At 46.5% G+C, this 20,432-nt stretch overlaps 1 protein-coding gene across 2 annotated transcripts in view; it reads right to left on the bottom strand.

Moving 5' to 3' along the window:
- The window catches only part of Galnt17 (polypeptide N-acetylgalactosaminyltransferase 17), a 458,691-nt gene that overhangs the window by 192,692 nt on the left and 245,567 nt on the right, over positions 1–20,432 (bottom strand). For both annotated transcript variants that reach the window (NM_001025112.2, XM_039089218.2), the window contains exons 4-5: positions 15,952–16,126; positions 11,561–11,758 (exon numbers count right to left, since the gene is read on the bottom strand). In NM_001025112.2, the coding sequence (NP_001020283.1) occupies positions 11,561–11,758; positions 15,952–16,126 (373 nt within the window). The remainder of the gene's footprint in view (positions 1–11,560; positions 11,759–15,951; positions 16,127–20,432) is intronic.

The raw sequence follows: 20,432 nt of genomic DNA, 5'->3' as shown, positions 1-20,432 counted from the left end.
AGCAATGACGGTGTGAAGCCATCCTGAACTTCACGGTGAGTTTGACATCAGTCAGGGACTCTTAGAGACCCCCATCTCAAAATAAAATCAAAGGTCTGCAGACCAACATAGTTTACTGGGACAAAGTCCTGGGTCCAATCCCCAGTACTATATAGAGGAATGAACTAAATAAAAGCTCTAAGGTCTAGGGAGATAGCCAAGTGGGCGAGAGCGCTTATTACACAGCCTAAGTTTGAATCCTCTGCACCCACATAAAAGATGGGTGTGGCAGCTGCAAGGTGTCTGTGATCTTAGCACCACACAGAGACAAGGGGATTCCTTGGACTTAAGAGCCACTAGCCTAGCTCCAGGTGCAGTGGGAGAGCTTGTCTCAAGCAAATAAGGCAGAGAGTGATAGAGTGGGCTGCCTCATGTCCTTCCCTACCCTCTGCAAACCTGCACACACACACATACACACACACACACACACACACACACACACACACACACTGGCGTGTGTGTGTGTGTGTGTGTGTGTATCACATAGGCATGCATGCACACATGCATACACACACCAAGAACAAACCAAAAATGAAAATGGCTGCAGCCTACATTTCCCACAGCTGGATCCAATCTCCTGTCACGGAGGAATCAGAAACCCATTGATCTCCCCCTGCCAAATCAACGTGATAAAATTAATGGTACCCTGGTTTCCCAATTTATGTCCAAGCTATGCCTCAGAAATCTCACTTTTAACTCAAGGGTAAAGGGTAAAGTGTCTTCCATTTTTAAAAAATCACTCAGTTTTAAATAAAGCTCGTCTACGCTGAGGCAGCCCACACTTTGGGAGCTCTTTGCTGAGGTAAAGGACCTTTTTTTTTTTTTTTTTTTTTTTTTTTTTGGCTACAATGTTCAGATTAATCTATCTGCTACTGTGAGCCATCAGCGTTTGCTGTTGGAGACAGGTCTCTCTCCCCTTGTCAACTGGAAGAGTGATTCTCTTGCAAATGTTGCTGTAGCCTGGGGGCACTACCTGGGAATCTTGCTTCCAATAGAAAGCTATGTAGTTGCAGCCCCAAAGTTCAGTGCAAAATGGATCGGTAACTAGGGGATGTATTCAAAGGACCAGACAATGTCAAGTGTTTGAATTGATTTCACTCCAAAGCAGTGTGTTCACAACGACTAACGAACACCTTCCGCCCTGTCACAAACAGGAGGAGCTGACATGGGGAGAGGGTTCCTTTTCGTTTCCTGCACGAATAATCCCTTGGCACTAAAAAAAAAAAAAAAAAAAAAATCACTCCTTTGGACAGGCAAGGTGGCTCAGCGGTAAAAGTGCTTGCTGCCAAGCTTGAGGACACGAGTTCTACTTCAAAGACCCACATAGGAGAGAAGTGTCTCATAAAAGCGGCCTTCTGACATCTACACTTCTGTTATAACACTCATGTCTGCACACATGCAGACATGTTCACACACATAATACGTGTGAAGAAGAAGAGAAGGAAGAGGAGGAGGAGGAGGAAGAAGCAGAAGTCTTATTGAGACTGCTATAGACTATGGGAATTTTTGAAGTTGGACTAAAAATGTATTTTGCATTATGCTATGCTTAGGTATGGCCCCCACAGACTCAGGTGTTTGAACAAGCCTATGGGGGCCAGGGAGTGGAACGTGATGGTTTGCATATGCTGGCCCAGGGAGTGGCACTATTTGGAGGTGTGGCCGTGTTAGAGTAGTTATGTTACTTTGGGCGTGGGTTTAAAGACCCTCATCCTAGCTGCCTGGAAGCCAGTATTCTGCTAGCAGTCTTCAGATGAAGATGTAGAATTCTCAGCTCTGCCTGTACCATGACTGCCTGGACGCTGCCATGTTCCCACCTTGATGATAACGGACTGAACCTCTGAACCTGTAAGCCAGCCCCAATTAAATGTTGTCCTTATAAGAGTTGCCTTGGTCATGGTGTCTGTTCACAGCAGTAAAACCCTAACTAAGACAAAAAAAAAAAAAAAAAAAAAAAAAAAAAAAAAAAAAAAAAAAAAAAACCTCAAAGGAGGAAAGATTTGCCAGGCATGGTGGCGAACACCTTTAATCCCAGCACTCAAGAGGCAGAGATAGGCAGATCTCTGAGTGCAGGGGTGATCATGGTCTACAGAGGGAGTTCCAGGACAGCCAGGGTTACACATAGAAACCCTGTCTTGAAGAACCAGAAAAACAAACACACTAATAAACAAAAAGGATGAAATTCTTACACGGGTGTGATTTTAGAACTTCTGGTTCACGGTTGGCTGGACCTGTAGCTTTCAGGCTGTGGTGAGAAAGAAAATGATGAGCAGGGAGCATAACGGAGGGAAGTTGCTCACTTCATGGTGGGCAGGAAGTAGGGTGAGGAGGAAGATAAAAGGAGGCAGACAGGAAGAAGGAAGAGGAGGAAGAAGAAACGGGGGAGGAAGAAGAGGAAACAGATTAAGTGAAAGAAAGAACTTGAGTGCACAAGCACATAGAAAAAGGAAAGGAGAGAGAGCGAGAAAGGGAGAGACAAAGAAAGAATGGAGAAAGAGCGAGAACAAACAAATGAGGAGAGTGAGAGAGCAAGAAAGCGTGGGAGAGAAAGCTAGAGAGCGAGAGCGTGTGTGAGCGTGTGAGCGTGTGAGCGTGTGTGTGTGTGTGAGAGAGAGAGAGAGACAGAGAGACAGAGACGAGAGAGAGACAGAGAGAGACAGAGATGAGAGAGAGACAGAGACGAGAGAGAGACAGAGAGACACAGAGAGACAGAGACAGAGAGAGACAGAGACAGAGAGACAGAGAGAGAGACAGAGAGATAGACAGAGACACAGAGAGACAGAGAGATAGACAGAGACAGAGAGAGACAGAGAGAGACAGAGACAGAAAGAGACAGAGACAGAGAGAGACAGAGACAGAAAGAGACAGAGACAGAGACAGAGAGAGAGACACAGAGAGAAACAGAGACAGAGAGAGACAGAGACAGAGAGAGACAGAGACAGAGAGAAAGAGACAGAGAGACAGAGAGACAGAGAGAGAAGCAGAGACAGAGACAGAGACAGAGACAGATTGATTATGAGCCACGTACAAGACGCAAGACGTGACCTCTGCCTCCTAGAAGCCCATTCATCAACAGGGTAACCTATCTATGAAGTTAATCAAAGCACTCTCAAGTGAGGCCACTATCTGGGAACCAAACCTTCAACTGTAAGACATTAGAGATATCTGACATCCCTGTGTGTAACCCTGCACAGGGAAAATTCCAATGTTAGTCAAGGTTTATACTCCATCTCCCTCCAACCCCCACTCAACTCACAAAATCCATCCTCCTCCCACTAACCCAAACAGGACTATCACATGTGTCTACAGTCAAGCTCTGTGTGTGTGTGTGTGTGTGTGTGTGTGTGTATGAAAGAGAAGTGGGAGGGAGGGAAAGAGGGAGGGAGGTGGTTACGCAAGTGTATACAGATGCAGGGGGGAGCATGTCCATATGGAATCTATGGGTCCAGAGAACAACTTAACACTCCATTCCTCAGGTGCCATCTATCTTGTTTTCATGAGACAGGGTCTCTCACTGACCTAGAGTTCCCTCAATTTGCCTGGGCTCACCAGTCAGCAAGCCCTAAGGAATCATCCTGTCTCATCTCCACTAGCTCTTGGGTTGTAAGCCCACACCATCAGGCCAGGTCTTTTAAATGTCGATGCTAAGGATGAGATTCGGGTCTTCATGCTTGCCCAAGCAAGCACTTTTTCCCCCTGAGCCACCTCCCCGGCTCAGTCTGCAAACTCTTTCAGGGTAAGAATTTTATCATTTAACCAGGACTGTCCCCGTGGAAGTACGTACCATGAAGCTGAGCATAGTTAATGCCTAAAATATTTATGCTGATACATAGAAAAAGGTATGCATTTTAAAGCCTTAAAAAAAAAAAAAAAAGAAGGCTGCTTTGTCACTTGAAGCAGTCCTCTTGTATAAACTTGTCATGTTCCCCTCGGGAGAGAAAAGTAGCTTTCTCCCCTTCCATATATCTAGGCACAGAATGAAATCTCAGCAGCTCTGCACATCCAGGGCAATTCTTTCAACTCAACGACGCTCACAGGCTCTGACACTCCCGTACCTTATAACTTATCATCAAATTACATGTTGGATTAAGGACCGCTAATTGTTACTCATCATCTTGAATTGGTTATTAACGAGCAGTGTCACTAATTACAAGGTCACCTAACACAGAACAGGGAGGTCCTGTTGTCAACTCACAGGAGATGCCTAGCGAGGTGTTCAGATGAGGCTCCAAAAGCAAGGTGTGGAGAGAGTCTCCTCCCTTCAGACACCAGAACGCCTCATGTTCCGGGTCTTCTCCTGGTGAGAGTCTGGGGAGGGAGTCGGGGGGGGGGGTCTCACAGCTGGAAAGAGATGCTCAGATCTGCAGATGTAAAGCTGACAGCTCGGCATTCAGCTGCTGGACTGGGCCAGCATTTATAAAATCATGGTGCACCTAGCTCAGAACGCTCAAGGCTCTAAGACACTTGCTGCCTCTCTGTTCTCAGTTGGCTGGTTTTCCACATATAGCTACATAAAGACAAATAGGATCTAGCTCATTCAAAAGAATGTGCTGTCTACCCAAAGACTATAAATGGACTGACCCTGGGCTCCAACCTCATAGGTAGCAATGAATGGCCTAGTAAGAGCACCAGTGGAAGGGGAAGCCCTTGGTCCTGCCAAAACTGAACCCCAAGTGAATGTGATTGTTGGGGGGAGGGCGGTAATGGTGGGAGGATGGGGAGGGGAACAGCCATATAGAGGGGGAGGGGGAGGGGTTAGGGGGATGTTTGCCCGGAAACCGGGAAAGGGAATAACATTCGAAATGTAAATAAGAAATAATCAAGTTAATAAAAAATATATTATATATATAATGTGTTGTGCGTGCACGTGTACCTGTGTATGTGTGGTACATATGGACGTGTATGTGTATGCGGTGTGCAGGTGCTTTTATATGTGTGTGCTCATACTTGTGGAAGCCAGAGATCAACCTCAGGTGTCCTTTCTGAGACCATCTACCTTGTATTTTGAGATAGGCTCTCTCACTGAACATGAAGCTAATATATTTGCCTAGGCTTGCTGGACGTGAACTCCTAGGAATCTACCTATTTACTCCTCCTTATAAGCGCAAACCAACAAAACCAGCTATTTTCCTATATAGTAGCTTAGTCAGGAATTACCCTGCTATGAAAAGACACCATGACCACAACAACTCTTACAAGAACCAAATGTTTAACACAGTAGTGCCACTCTCTAATAGTTAAATGCCACTTGTGATTTTTAATCTGTGTAAATGTGTGGTGTGTGTGTGTGTGTGTGTGTGTTGAGCAGGTCAGAAGACAACCTGAGACATCAACCCTTCTTCTGTCTTGTTTGAGATAGGGTCTCTTGTTTGCCGCTGTATACGCCAGAGTAGATCACCCACAATTGCCATAGTAGAGTTTTATTGCTGTGAAGAGACACCATGATCACATCAACTCATATAAAGAAAAGCATTTAATTGGGGCTGGTTTACAGGTTCAGAGGTTCAGTCCATGATCATGGTGGGAAACATGGCTGCTGAAAGCTCTTTATCCTTATTGGCAGGCAGCAGGGAGAAAGAATGAGCCACTGAGTCTGACTTGAGCTTCTGAAACCTCAAAGCCCACCCCCAGTAACACACTCCTCCAACAAGGCCACACCTATACCACTGAGGCCAGAGATGCTAATCCTTTCAAGCAATGCCACTCCCTGTGAGCCTACAGGGACCATTTTCATCCAAACCATCATAACAAACATCCAGAGTATTCCCTATCCCTGCCTTCCATCCTCCTGTATAAGAGCTGGGACTGGGTCTGGAGAGATGGCTCAGAGGTTGCGAGTGCTTAACCGTTCTTGCTGACAACTCAGGTTCAGTTCTCAGCACCCACATCAGGCATAACCGTGAGTTACTCCAGCACCGGGGGAATCGGATGCCCTTTTCTGGCCACCGGAGGCTACTGCCTGCACAGAGTGCACACAAACTTAGTCAGGAATGTTCACGTGAGCATAAAAAAATGATCAATAAACGCATGCATCTCTCTTGAAAGTGCTGAGATTACCAATGTGTGCCACTGCATCCAGCTTTATGGAGGTTCCGAGTAAGGAAACCCACATACTCAGCAAGTGCTTTCTCCGAGGAGCCGTCTTCCCCTCAGCTCTGCAAGGCCGCATGACGGAGTCCTTGACATTTGAAGTCAGATTTCACAAAAGATCTACTAATGAGTTCTCTTAGAACGTCTAGGCGCCTAGAACTGGAGATACAGCTTGACTGGCATAACATGTACTTGGTGTACACAAAGGTTCTATCCCGAGTACCACATAATCCCAGCACTCTGAAAGCAGAAGGTAAGAAGATAAGGATTTAATCATCAGCTTCACGGCGCATTCAAGACCTGGCCTCCATTAGATTGTGCTTCAAAAGGAAAAAAAATACACACACACACACACACACACACACACACACACACACACACACGGCTGAAGACTTGGCTCTGTGGGGTAAGAGAGCTTGCTGCTCTTTCAGAGGACCTTTGTTTCATCCCTAACATCTGGGTGGGGTAGCTCACAACCGTGTTAGGATAACCTTTCTTCACGTTGGTATGTCTCGGTATGGGAGCTAAATGCTGGTAGGATTCTGCTATTGTCATGTGTGTGCCCCATTACCGGGTTTTCTTATATTTTGGGTTGTGAGCCTAGCCTTTAACAGCTGAGCCATCTCTCCAGCCCCCACCGGGTTTTCTATTTTGTAAATATTCGTCCTTCCTCACCAGCCTAAAGGCCGTCAAGTGAGGTCTTGCTGCTGACTGGTTGTAATAAAGAGCAAATTAGCCAATCGCTAGGGCAGGAAGGAGGAGGGCAGAACTTCCAGAGACAGAGTGATGCAGGCAAGGAAAGCAGAAGCAGAAGATTTGAGAGTAGACAGAGAAGAAACAGACATGGACCAGAGCTGAGCAGAGAAACGTATAGAGCTAGCCATGTGGCAGGCCCCAGGCTAGATCATCAAGTAAGATGAGCTAGCTGGGGGACTACCCAAGCAGAAGGCATAAGCGTTTAAATTATCAGGGAAGCCTCCATATCACTATTTTTACTACTGATGGATCAGAGAAAAATCTCATTATATAACTGTAACTCCAGCTCTAGGGAATCAGATACTCCTTTCTGAACTCCATGGGCATCTGTACACATGGTGGGATAAAACTCAAACAGATAACTTGTACATAAACACAAAGAAAAGAAGTTTTAAAAGGCTGGGAACCCAACCATTCTGGTTCTCTGTATGGTATCACATGGGGCTGGGAGCAGGTGTCTTCTTGGGCAGGATGTGTTTTCTAACCAGCCCTCACTCTAACCCTTAGATGGGGCGTTTGTCCTCTTTGAGGAGATTGCCTCACTCGCACCTGAAGCTCAGCAATAAACAATCAAAGACAGAGAACCAACAGGAAATCCTGGCAAGCAGCTCTTTAGGTCAAAGGGGAAAACCTATATAGGTTAGGCATCATGGTGCAAGTCTGTTGTCTTAGCTGTTCTGGAGGTTGAGGCAGGGGGATCACAAGTGCAAGACCTGTCTGGTCTAAAGAGTGAGTTTAAGTAAAAATAGAAAAGGTCTGTGATGCAGCTCAGTGGTGGAGCCCCTGCTTAGTGATCATGGAACCCTAGCATCAGTACTCAACACTAGAACAGGAGAAAGAAATGAACTGTTCCCTAAAAGCAAAACTTTGCTGTTTTTATTTACATGCACGTTATGTGTGTCTGTGATTTATGCACACGAGTGCAGTGTCCATGGAGGCCAGAAGAGGGCGCTAGATTTCCTGAAGCTGGAGTTAGGCATGGTTGTATGCTGTCTCATGTGGATTCTGGAAACTGTGCCTGGGGTCCTCTTCCAGAACAGCAAGCACTCTTAACCTCTGGATCATCTCTCCAGCTCCCCGGGTAAAACTTCTTATATGACATCTTCTCCCAGGAATTCTAGTATCCAAAGCTTCTATTCTAGTCTATGCTATTTGGAATACAACAGGCTCTCTGTCCTTTTAATGGACTACAGTCATAACCACTAGCATCTTGGCATCATTGGATGGAGGAGAAATTACCATGTCCTCATGATTAAGAAAGCACATTATATCAGCTTAATGACATCAGAAGGCCCATAAAACTCCTTTCCGACAATTAAATCTCCCCATCAACCATTAACAAATTAAGTGTCTGATAAGTAAAGATGCACACTGAGGAAACTGCTGGTGCATGCTTCCATTCTGTACATCAGAGAATCGTGTAATATTAATGGCTCAGGATCGCAACTCTGTGTTCTTGAGTCTTTAAAGCTCATATTAATCATCTGGTAATGTGACAGTAACTTGTGAGATACAAGCTATAGTTTCACTCAGAGCATTCCTATTCAGAATGGCCAAATGTCTCAGGGCCATTCCACCTAGGCTAAGGGTGTATGCATGTAGTTCAGTGGTGGTGGTGGTGGTTTTGCTTAGAATGCTTCGCTGAGGGGCTGAAGGTATGGCTCAGAGGTAGAGGAAGTGTCCACTGAAGGGCAAGAGGCTTGGCTCAGTGTAAGAGAGCCTGCCTGGAATCCTCCAGCAAGGAGCTGGGGTGGGGGGTGAGTATGAATCCACAGTAGAGCTCTTCCAAGAGTCCTCCATTGAGGAGCTGCGGGTATGGTTCAGGAGAAGCACTTGCTTAGAATCCTACAGCAAGGGGCTTGTGCGTGGCCTAGAGGGAGGCCACTTGACAGGCATACCCTAGTGAAAGACCAACAGCAGAGCTCTTGTTTCATGACTGTTCACACAAAGGCTATCAAAGTTCCTCTCTGTAACTAATTCACCCTCCACCCCATTGTCCAACCTCCCATTCTTTCAGTCATAGCTGGGGACTAGCCTTTCTCTGTGTCAGAAGGGCATTAGTGAGTAAGGATTATTGGACAAAGAATGGGAAACTTAATGTCTATACGTTCTGAAGGCCGCTGGGTCTCTACCTGCTCCCTATTAAAGTTGGAGTATCTATGGGGCTTGAACCTTGGCTCTCAGATAACACCTCATCGATGAGCCTATACTGTGACTTAAAGACAGCTGAGGAATCATTTTGGAGCCCTGTAGGAATAGTTGAGTTACAGCACTGTTTCCTTTGAGGTAGTACTCCAAGTCCACCTTCTTTGGTTTTTGAATCTAATCATTAGTTGATCCACTCCCAGGCAACTTCTCAGCTTTTAGTTTGAGAAAGAAAGTCAGGAGACTTCTTAAAACCCTTCTCTGGTGTGATGGTGCTCCTGGGTTTTTGTTTGTTTGTTTGTTTGTTTGTTTGTTTTTCTTTCTGTCTGTGCTAAAGTATTCCAAACAAAAGCAACTTAGGAAAAGAAAGGGCTTATTTGGATCACACTTTTCAAAGTCACAGTCCGTCACTGAGGGAAGTCAGGGCGGGAACTAAAACAGGTATCTGAAGTAGAAAGCTTAGAGAATGCTGTTCACTGGCTTTCTCACTGGTCCACCCTTAGTTACATTAGTTACAGGCTCTAGGACCACTTGCTCAGGGAATGGTTCTGCCCACAGTGGACTGAGTCCTCTCCATAAAGTAACAGGCAAAACAAACTCCCACAGATATGTCCATAGGCCAATCTGGTCTGGGCAATCCCCTCAACTGAGACTCTCTTCTCAGATGACTCTAGGCTATGTCAAGCTAACAGTTAAAGCTAACTAGAATAGGTGGTTAATGTTGGTTGTCAACTTGATTGGACTGAAAGACAGCTAGGACACTATTAAAGCATACATCTCTGGATGTGTCTGCAAAGGCATTCCAGATTGAACTGGTAAAGGGGAAAGAGCCACCCTGAACAGCTGCAGCACCATCTTACAAAGCTGGGCACCTGGTTGAAATAAAAAGTGGAAAAGGGGGTTGGGGATTTAGCTCAGTGGTAGAGCGCTTGCCTAGTAACCGTAAGGCCCTGGGTTCGGTCCCCAGCTCCGGAAAAAAAAAGAAAAAGAAAAAGAAAAGTAGAAAAGGGGAAAGGTAGCTGGAATCTAGAACAGACATATTTATTCTCTCTCTCTACAGTGAGACTGTCTACATCTTGTTTTCCTTAAGTTGCTTTTCTCAGACACTAGTATAGGGATTTAAAAAAAGCTAACGCATTTTATCATAAGCTTACAAACCAAGATGGAACCCATACCCACCTATAGAAGGTTCTATTCTATACACTCCTATATAGAACTCCTGTGTTTCCTTTCTGCTTTCCTATTGATACTGAAAACTTTGCATGAAAGCCAGGCTGAGACAAGCTGCCCTTCCCACCTCTAATGACTGGAGACAGAATTAAAACTATTTTAAGAGTTAGGGGCTGGGGAGATGACTCAGTGGATAAAGTGCTTGTCTCACAAAAGTGATGACCCTGGTTTGGTCCCAAGAGCCCATAGAAGACCCCAGCACCACAGCATGAATCTGTTATCCCAGTAAGGATGAGATGGGACACACACACACACACACACAGGCACACTCCTGGAAGCTCACTGGCCAGCTAGCCAGCCCGGTATATGTAGCAAAGTTCATTCAGTGAGAACCACTGTCTCAAATAAATGTGCCTAAGGGATGATGTAACACCCTCTGATATGTGACACATACACACACACACACACACACACGTGCAAACAAATGTGCACACACATATGCACACACATGTGCACACACATGCATGAAAGTACACACACGCATGTGCATATACACATGCACATGCACAGACACACGCACACATATGCATACACACATGCATGAATGTACACACATGTGTATGCACACACATGTACACGCACACACATACACAGGAACGCATGCACAGAATCAGTTTGGAACTGAAAAGATGGTTCAGCAGATACAGGCTTTGTCAAGCCTGACACTCTGACATTGATCCTAAGATCCCACATAAAGGTGAAAGGAGACTACTGGGTCCACAAAGTTGTCCTTAGGTCTCTACTTGTATGTCACGGCACAGGTACACCTCCCCCAATAATAATAATACGTAAAATTGAAACAAAAATTCAGTACGACCCTAGGTAGAAGGATGCTGCCCCCTGCCCTGTTCCATACCCTGACCTCTGGAACCTGTGACTATGACATTGTAGGAAAAAAGTCAGACGTCATTATATCACAGACGTGGAGCTGAGCGGAGAAATTGAGATAATTTACTGTTTTCAGACAGGTTAACCAAGGGTAGGTAGGATCATAGAATGTGAAGCTATGTAACACCCGAGGAAAGATGAAAAATTATGTTATTACCAATTTTAAACTTTCATGGCAGCCATCTGAAAGCGGTGCCTAAGAACTGTAGCTACTGCAATAAAATGCAATCGTCTCCCTCAGCATGGAATTATGACCCTAAGACACCACCATCCCCCAGGGAGCTGCTTGCACACACTGCACCAGCCTTTGCCAGGCTCTCCCAGTCTTTCTCCGTGGCTCATGTTTACCCGTGGGTCTGGAGCCTCAGTACTCAGCAGATTTTACCAGCCCCACCAGAGCATACTTGTCACAGACCTGATGGGGAGAGAGGGATCTCCGGCGTCCCACCAGTCTTTCGGGGGGCTGATGTACATGCACCACAGCTCCCAGCTGTACCCGTGGGCGGAGTTCTCATAGCGCTGTACTTCGAAGTTGTCCTGCTTGATGTTGTCGATGGAGGGGAGGATGACCCGCTTCCGGTTTTCCTGGATGCGGGACAGAACGGGCTCAGCCCTGCAAAGCAGAGAAGTCACAATCAAATCTCTCCCCTGGTGCCTGCATCAGTCAGTAGACTCCTAAAACTATCCCAAATGAAGAGAATTCAAGGCTGGAACTCGGAAGAAAACTGAGGCACCCATAGGCACGTGACTTACCCAAGTTTGAGCATGCAACTACCATAATAGGTTTTTACGGTTTTGTTTTGTGACGCATGGGCTCTTGTGCATCCCAGCCTGATCTCAAAGTTCCTGTGTAAGAAAGAAGGAGCCCGAACTCCCGATTCTCCTGCGTCCACTTCCCTGGTGCTGGGATGATAAGCACCCGCGACCCCAGCCATTTTATTTGAGGCTGAGGATCAAAACCCAGGGCCTCCTTCATGTTAGGCAAGCTCTCTACTAATCAAAATACACAAAGTTAAGTTGCCCAGGCTGTCCCTGAACTCCTGCGTAGCCCCGGCTGTCTTAGAACTGCCAATCTTCCTGCCTATATCGGCTGGGTGCTGGGATTAGAGGCACGCATCAGCCTCTTCCCTAAATGTCTGGTTTATATGGTGTTAGGCATAGAATCTAGGACTGCGTGTGTGTTAGGAAAGTACTCTGCCAATGGATCTATATCCCAGGATACTCTGTATGGGTTTTCGAATGTGCCGTATGTCTCTCATGCCGTCGTTCATAACAAAATCACAACAATGATGTCTGAGTGGACAGGAGAGGCGTGGCAAGAGAATTATCCTGGAGGCTTATCCCTAGAAAGTGCCAAACCTTTAAGCTCCTTCCCCATCTCTCTTTCTAAGGATTAATTTTTATTTATGTAGGTGTCCGTGCATGGATGTGTATGTGAGTGCTGTGTCCTTGAAGGGCAGAAGAAGGTGTCAAATTCCCCGGAGCTGGGGCTCCAGGTCGTTGTGAGTCACTTGGTATGGATTCTGGGATCTAAACTCAGGTCGTGTAGAAGGGTAGTGGGTACTGAGCCATCTTCCAGGCCTTTTAATCATGCACGATATTCCCATCTCTGTGTGGTTGGCAGTTCTATGTGTTTTATCCCACACAGCACTGTTGCTGTGCTCTCTCGGGCGCTCTCTCTCTCTCTCCTTTTCCTTTCTGCTGGGACTAAATTTCCTATCCCCAAATAGGTCATTTCTATGTTGGATTTAATAAGCAGTTTCATTAGTTTCTTTGTGTGGGTGTGACTATTTTTGTTGTTTTAATTGATTATCTAATTGATTGCTTTAAAAGATCTGATTGGTCTGCCGGCAGAAGACTTGGAACCAATTAAACCCGAAGTCGGGCAAATCTCGGCTCCCAGCTGCCCTTCCTCCCTCAAGGCTGCAGCCAGCGTGAACTGGCTCCAGCTTCAAGGTGTGAGCTGGCTGGCTTAGCCCGAAGCAGATGGTCGAGCCACAGTGAGTGTGTGAGGCCGGATCACAGGAAGGAATCACTTTCTGAATTCCAGAAGCTAAAGATGGCTCACGTAAGCCGAGACATTAATCTTGTAGCTTGGGCCAGAGCATAGACTTTGGAAAAGAGTCAAGTGGAAAATCCCATTTCTTTGTGCTCTTTGGAAGAATAATGAGAACTTACAGGCTGTGCCAGTCTCTTTTCATTTGCAGCTATTGAATTACCTGTTGGCTCAGCTCATCTTTCTATTTAAAATGAGCAATAAAATACACCCTGGGCCGTTGACTGCCTCCGATACTTTTTACACACATGGCGGAGGTGGAAGCCAGAGGGAAATTAGTCTCCTCAGCTCTCTTCCTCCGTGTCTTCACTGAAGAGATTCTCTTTGGGGGAATGCCCTTGGCAGTCAGCAGAGAGCAGAGCTACCAAAATGGCTTAGCTCTGATATCACCTTTTCTGAGAAGCCATTCCTAGTTTTCCTGGTAAGAAGGAGGCTTGCTTTTTCTGGTGTGTGTGTGTGTGTGTAGTGTTTTGTGTACGTGTGTGTGTGTGTGTGGTGTGTGTGTAGTGTTTTTTGTGTGCATGTGTGTGTGTATGTGTGTGTGTGTGTGTGTGTGTGAGAGAGAGAGAGAGAGGGAGAGCACATATGTGTGTGAGTGTATGAGTGTGTGCTCACAAAAGTCAAAACCAGAGGTCAATGTCGGGTGTCATCCTCAAATGCCTTGCCACCTTATTATTTTCTTAAGAGTTGCACGTATGTCTGTGTTCCCTTGGTGCTGGCCTTACAGACAGTTAGTTGTGAGCCTCCTAACCTCTGTGCTGGGAGCTGGACTGGAATCCTGTGGGAGAGCAGCAAGCATTTCTTCACTACTAGGTCTTCTTTCCGTGCCCTCCACCTCAAGCTTTTCAAACAGTTTTCTTCCTCAACTCAGAACTCATGGATTCCACTAGATTTGTGGCCAGACAGCCACAAGATCCTTCTGCCTCCACCTCCCCTGTGCTGGGATTACAGGGGCTCACGGCTTGTGTGAGCATTTCATGTGGGGGCTAGGCATCATCACTCAGGTACTCATGTTTGCATCACAAAAATCTAACCAACCAAACGTTTCCCCCGGTCCCCATTTTGCCCTTTTAATGGGAAAAATAAAGTTGACATTTTAAGTTAGTCTTCAAAGTAATGGATTGCATAATGTTATTTCCATACATGCAGCTCACTACGCTTTATTCTTTCTGTCTGTGTGTGGTGTATGTACACACGTGTGTGTGTGTGTGTGTGTGCGCGCGCGTGTGTGTGTGTGCGCGAGTGTGCACAGATGTGCCTGCCTGTGCACGAACGTGGAAACTAGAGGAGGATGTCAGGTGTCCTGTTCTATAATTTCCTGTCTTACTAACTCAAGACTGAGTCTCTCAGTGAACCTGGAGACAGGCTCTCACCAATGAGGCTCAATGAGTCTCCTGTCTCCACCAATTACAGCACTGGGTTTTCAGGTGCACGCAGGGCTCGCCCTGGCTTTATTATAACATTGGAGATTGGAATCTGGATGCACATCCTTATGCTGACACAGCAGGCACTTACCAACCAAGCCATCTCCCCTCACCCCCACCTTCACAGAATGTTTCTACAGCCCAGGAGCTTGGCTCCCTCCCTCCATGACCTTTTCTCTTTCCTGCTCCCCAACTTCAGTCTGGGGTGTCCTGTGGTCATGTGACCTACTGCATTTTCTCTGCTCACCTGACAAATCTCTAATGGGGGAACCCTCAGTGCAGGTGGGTGGGTGGGACTTCAACATGTGAATTGCTTTCTCGAAAGGATGTGGGCACAAGCAACGTGTCACAGATGAGAAGAAGCTTGAATAGCTATCTGAGATGTGAGCTGAAGTTCTCACCTGTGTTGGAGAGTCTGATCAGTTAGTTGTTTAGGACTTCCATGATTAAGCCGGTTGGTTGGCTCAGTGGGTAAAGGCATCTGCGACTGGCCTAACTACTTGAGTTCAATCCCTGAGCCCCAGATGCTGGAAGGAGAGAACCAGTTCCTGAAAGGTTCCATCAGTCTCCATACATGGTCCATGGTGCACAATTGTGGAGAGTTGAAATGTGGAAGGTCCAGAGCCAAATTATCTTGGGCTATCTGCCTACTGGCTTGCTTCCCCTGGCTTGCCTAGCTATCTTTCTTATACTTTTAGCCCTACTTGTTGTTAATATTTTAGAGAAATGACTTATTTTTGAGACAAGGACTCATGAGTCTGAGACTGGCCTTGAAATTTGCTAACCACCACAATAACCGTTATAGTTAATCCTAACTGTCCCCTTGTTATCATCTAGAATCAAAGCAGATGTCTGCAAGGGCATGCCTGTGAGATAGCTTCTAGACTGGTTACTTGAAATGGCACAACCCTATAGGTTGGAGTCCTGGACTGAATTAAAAGGAGACATTTAGCTGAGCACCAGCCTCCATCTCTCTCTGCTTCCTGACTGTGGATACAATGTAACTAGCTGTTTCAAACTCCTGCCGCCATGCCTTCCTCGCCATGATGGACTGTATACCCTCAACCCATGGGCTCAAGTTGCTTTTGTCAGTTACTTTCTGACCCAGAAAGGGGGAAAAGTGACTGATACATTGATGATAACAGTAACAGTGTCTAGCAAGCCAGCCAGTGATTTACTTTCTTGCTTTCCAACTTTATCTCAGTGGCCTTCTCACCAAATATCCCTTCTCCATTTTTCCAGTGGTCCCAGGGGCAGGGAACAGGAAAAATGGCCACCTCCCAGATACATTCCAACAGAGCGCTAAGTTTTAAGCTCATTACCTACCAGCCAGCAGTGAATTCCACGTGAGCGTCGAAAAAGCCAGTGACCTGGCCAGTGGCCACCTTCCAGCCCTCGATGCGTGCTCGGATCAGGCCCTCTCTCTTTTGATTGCGTACCACCTTCACCAGCCCAGGATAGCGTTTGTGGACATATTCCTCCAGGGGGGCCTTCAGCTCCTCTATAAATGACAAATGGCAAGAAACACATGAATAAGTCAACTCAGATCTGTACCCCAAATGCTGCGATGGGGTTGAGTAGGTATCTAGTAGCTAGGAGTACTAACACCTCATATAGTTCAGTTCCCAAGACCCACAGAGATGGCTCAAAACCCACCTCATAGAGAGTACTAGAGTTCAGTTCCCAAGACCCACAGAGATGGCTCAAAACCACCTGTAACTCCAGTTCTAGGTGACCTGATGTTCTCTATTGGCCTCTGTGGACATCTGTGTACATGCACACACCGTCACACAAAGATATACAAGTATGCATAGCTTAAAGTTATTGAAAATAAACATTATAAAACACCGGAAAGTTCTTTGATTACAAGAAAAGAGAAAAAGTTGGCAGAAAAGAGAATTTTAACTCTCTAGAAGTTAGGAAGTTAGAACACATCTCCATACACTAATCATACATACAGCTGTGTTATAAGGCATGTGAATGGTTAACACTGACTGTCAATTTAACAGGACCTACAATCATCTAGGAGGCACATCTCTGGATTAGGTTGAATGAGGTGGGAAGGCCCATACTGAATGTCAATGTCAGTGTGTATGGGCTGGGGTCCTGGACGAAATAAAAAAGAGAAGGTGAACTGAGTCCCAGGATCCATCTCTCTTCTTCCTGACTGCAGATGCAATGACCCATTGCCTCGCCCTCCTGCCATCATGCTTTTCCGGACATGATGGACTGCACCCTCAAACTGTGAGCCACAGTAAACCCTTTTTTCCCTGAGTGGCTTTCACCAGGGATTTTTGTCATATCTATAAGGAAAAGTAATAATAAAGGATGAAAAAGCAAGTAGTAGAAAAGCCATGGAGAACTCAGCACCCTTCTCGGCATGAAGCCAGCCTCTGCCTCCGTAGTTGAGAGATCCAAGGTGTGTGCCACCACCAGTTTTTTTAGGTTTTGTTTTGTTTTGTTGTTTTTGAGTCAGAATCTCTCATTGAACCTGGATCCTGCCAATTCAGCTAGACAAGCCAGCCAAGGACAATCTCCAAGGATCCTCCTGTCTCTCCCCCTTCAGCTCGGTGCTGGAGTTAGAGGCATGCACTGATGGACACAGTTCTTTTATGTGGCTTTGCTGTAGAGAGCTCTAACAGGTCCTTTAGCAGATACGGAGTGGCTTCTTCTCATTTTAAAGGTACCTGACAGCTTTTGCCCACTGAAAAGTCATATGGTTTCTATATATGTAGGGGCTGGCCTTTCTGCATCATGGGTTTGGTTCCTTCAAGATACAGTCGCGTGGCGCCTGGAGGAAGACAGGATAGTGTATTGATGAAGAAGTGAGAAAAGATGAAGAGATTTGGAAACTCCTGTCAGTCAAGGGCTGGGATGGTGGGAGAAGAGGTTTGTTCCTTGTCCTTCCATGCTGAACACCAAACTCACCTGTTCAAATGCTAGCCCTTCTCCCCCTGTAGTGGTTAGAATATGCTTGGCCCAGGGAGTGGCAGTATTAGGAGGCGTGGTCTTGTTGGAGTAGGTGTGGCCTTGTTGGAGGAAGTGTGTCACTGTGGGGGTAGGCAATGAGATTCTCCTCCTAACCACATGGGAGACAGTCTTCCCCTAGTAGCCTTCGGATGAAGATGTAGAACTCTCAGCTCCTCCTGCACCATGCCTGCCTGGATGCTGCCATGCTCCTGCCTTGATGATACCGAACTGAACCTCTGAACCTGTGAGCCAGCTCCAATTAAATGCTGTCCTTATAAGAGTTGCCTTGGTCACGGTGTCTGTTCACAGCAGTAAAACCCGAAGACACGACTCCAGTGTGTGTTCTACCTACCCAGTGTGTGAGTAGAAGTCAGAGGGCAACTTGCAGGGAAGGGTTCCCTCCTTCCACCGTATGGGCCCCGAGGAGTAAGGTCATGTTGCCAAGTTTTCTGGAAAGCTCCTTTACCTGTGAGTCATATCACGGCCCCTCACAATTAATCTCACTTCTCTTCTTTTCTTCCGCATGGTTTTAATAAATTTGAATGAGAGTTTCAGAGCTGTGCGGATAGCCCAAGGAAGCCATGTCAGAGGTGACAAACAGTGGGCACCGGTGGAAGTGCCTTAGCTAGGCATAGAGAGGAACGACTTGGAGCAGAGGTAATAAGGGAGATGGTATAAAAGTTGGGCAGAGGGGGAGGGGATTCACATTCACTGCTGCAGCACAGATTTTCACAGAAAAAAATATATATATATATCACCACTGGGCTGGTGAACTCTTTCACCTGAGCAGAGACTGATAAGCGTACCAGAACACAGTTAATACGGTGACCATTAGGAAGTCCTGCCAGGGGCAATGGATTAAACACTATTCATTTGAAAAGAAGCATCTGAGAAAGAAACGGGGCCGTGGAGATGGCTCGTGGTAAATCACTCGCTGTACAAGCTTGACGACTCGAGATCGGATGCCCAGCACCTCTTAAAAGCCAGGCTCGGTGACGTGAACCTGTAATCCCAACAGTGGGTGAGGGAGGGTGGAGAGTGGCAGATCTCTGGGGCTTCGTGACTGCCAGCCTAGCTCCAGGTTTAGTGACAGACCCTGTTTCTAAGGGTTCAGGTGGAAGATGATTGAGGAAGATACTCAGCGTCAACCTCCGGCCTCCACTCAGGCCTCCACAGGAACACGTGTGTGCATATGTGTGCGTATAATACACACCTACACGAATAAGAAAGAGCTGAGGGCGTTGCTCAGTGGCAGGGCATATTATCCAGGCCTTGGTTCAATCCCCAGTGCTGGGGATAAAAAAATAAAGTCAAGAATAACACTTTATGTAAGGGGTTTTTCTTCTTCTTTCTTTTTCTCCTCAAGACAAACTAAAGAAGAAAACAAAAACCCATTTCTGCAGAGATAAATGTTTACCTTCCAGGACTAGAGGAAATTCAATACTAAATTGGCCAGGCACCATCTGGGAATCCTTGTGTGGCTGAAGGTTTTGATAAACAGTATCTGGGGGGAGTTGGGGAGGGGGAAATGCCACCCGTGATCAGAAGGGACTAGCAAGGGAGGATCATCCTCTCCTTCACGATAAAAGCAACAGCTGTCATCCGGGCTTGGGAGCGCAAACTGGGAGCGTAAACTGGAGATGAGACGGGTTTGGATAGCACAGACTAACGGAGAAGGAGTTTGGTACAGAATTCTATCCAGGCTCTGCAGTGTTATGAGCTACACCGTTGGTACTCCCTTGCCTCAGAGCCCTGGTCTGCTCCTGCAAGGACTAACCCAGGAGACTTGCCTCAACCTACTTCCAAAATCAAGGCAAGAAGTTCCAGGCCACACACTCAGAGGTTGGGAGATGGCCACTCAGTCTTGGGCCATGTGGAGTTCATGGATCCACTGTGTGGATCATCACACCCCCTTCCACCATCACAGGTCGTTAGGGCTCCAGGCTAAGAATAATCAGACTCTGCTCTCTCGAGGTATGGACCCACGAAGAACTGATCTGAGCTCTAGACTCTAGAATGTTTACTTGCACTGCAGTCACTGGCAGGCCTGAAGTACAGGCTGAGAAGTGACATGTATGTGTACAGGCATATAATAATAATAAAAAAAATCTTTAAAACCTACAAACTTTCTGGAACTTTTTTCCATTTAGTTTATCATCATCACTGTCACCACCGTCGTCACCATCATCCACTATAATTGACTGCAGGTAACCAAAACGCAGAAACGCAGCAGGTAAGGGGTGGGTGACAACCCCATTGCTCAAACCAGGTCTCTATTATTGCTGCCGTCACCAGTCGCTCTCCTACCCCCAGTGCTACTCTGATTACTGACGCCATTCTCTGCCCACAGCTGCTGAGTTAAGGGACCTGCTGCTCCCTAGGAACGTGTGGGTTGTGGCAGCTGGGGAGGAGTGAACAGCACATATGGCGTGTTCCAATTAGAAAACAGAACAACGGTGCCTGTCTCCAAGCCAGGCATCCTCAGAGTCCGAGCCACCCAGGAACCTATGAAAATGCAAGTTCCCTGGCTTGTCTTGAAGCTGGTGTAATACAGCCAGACTCAGCGTGGTTTGCCAGCACCCAGAGGAGCCTTACGCCAAACACAAAAAGTCTCAGAAGCACACAGAACAGAAAAGTTACCATTTGCAACATCTGAAAATGTTGAGGTCAGTAGCACTAAGTCCACTCGTGGTGTCCTAGGTGTGTCTCATCATCCTGGTCATAAAGCCTGAAACCTCTAAAGTGTTTCTCAACCTGTGGGTCATGACTCATTGGGGAGGTGGGGGTTGTCGAATGACAATTTCACAGGGGACACCTAAGACCATTGACAATAGCAG

The sequence above is a fragment of the Rattus norvegicus genome, chromosome 12 (assembly GCF_036323735.1).
Source record: "Rattus norvegicus strain BN/NHsdMcwi chromosome 12, GRCr8, whole genome shotgun sequence".
Lineage (NCBI taxonomy): Eukaryota > Metazoa > Chordata > Mammalia > Rodentia > Muridae > Rattus > Rattus norvegicus.
Note: the sequence above shows the minus strand (reverse complement) of the source record. Positions and strands in the feature narration are given on the sequence as shown.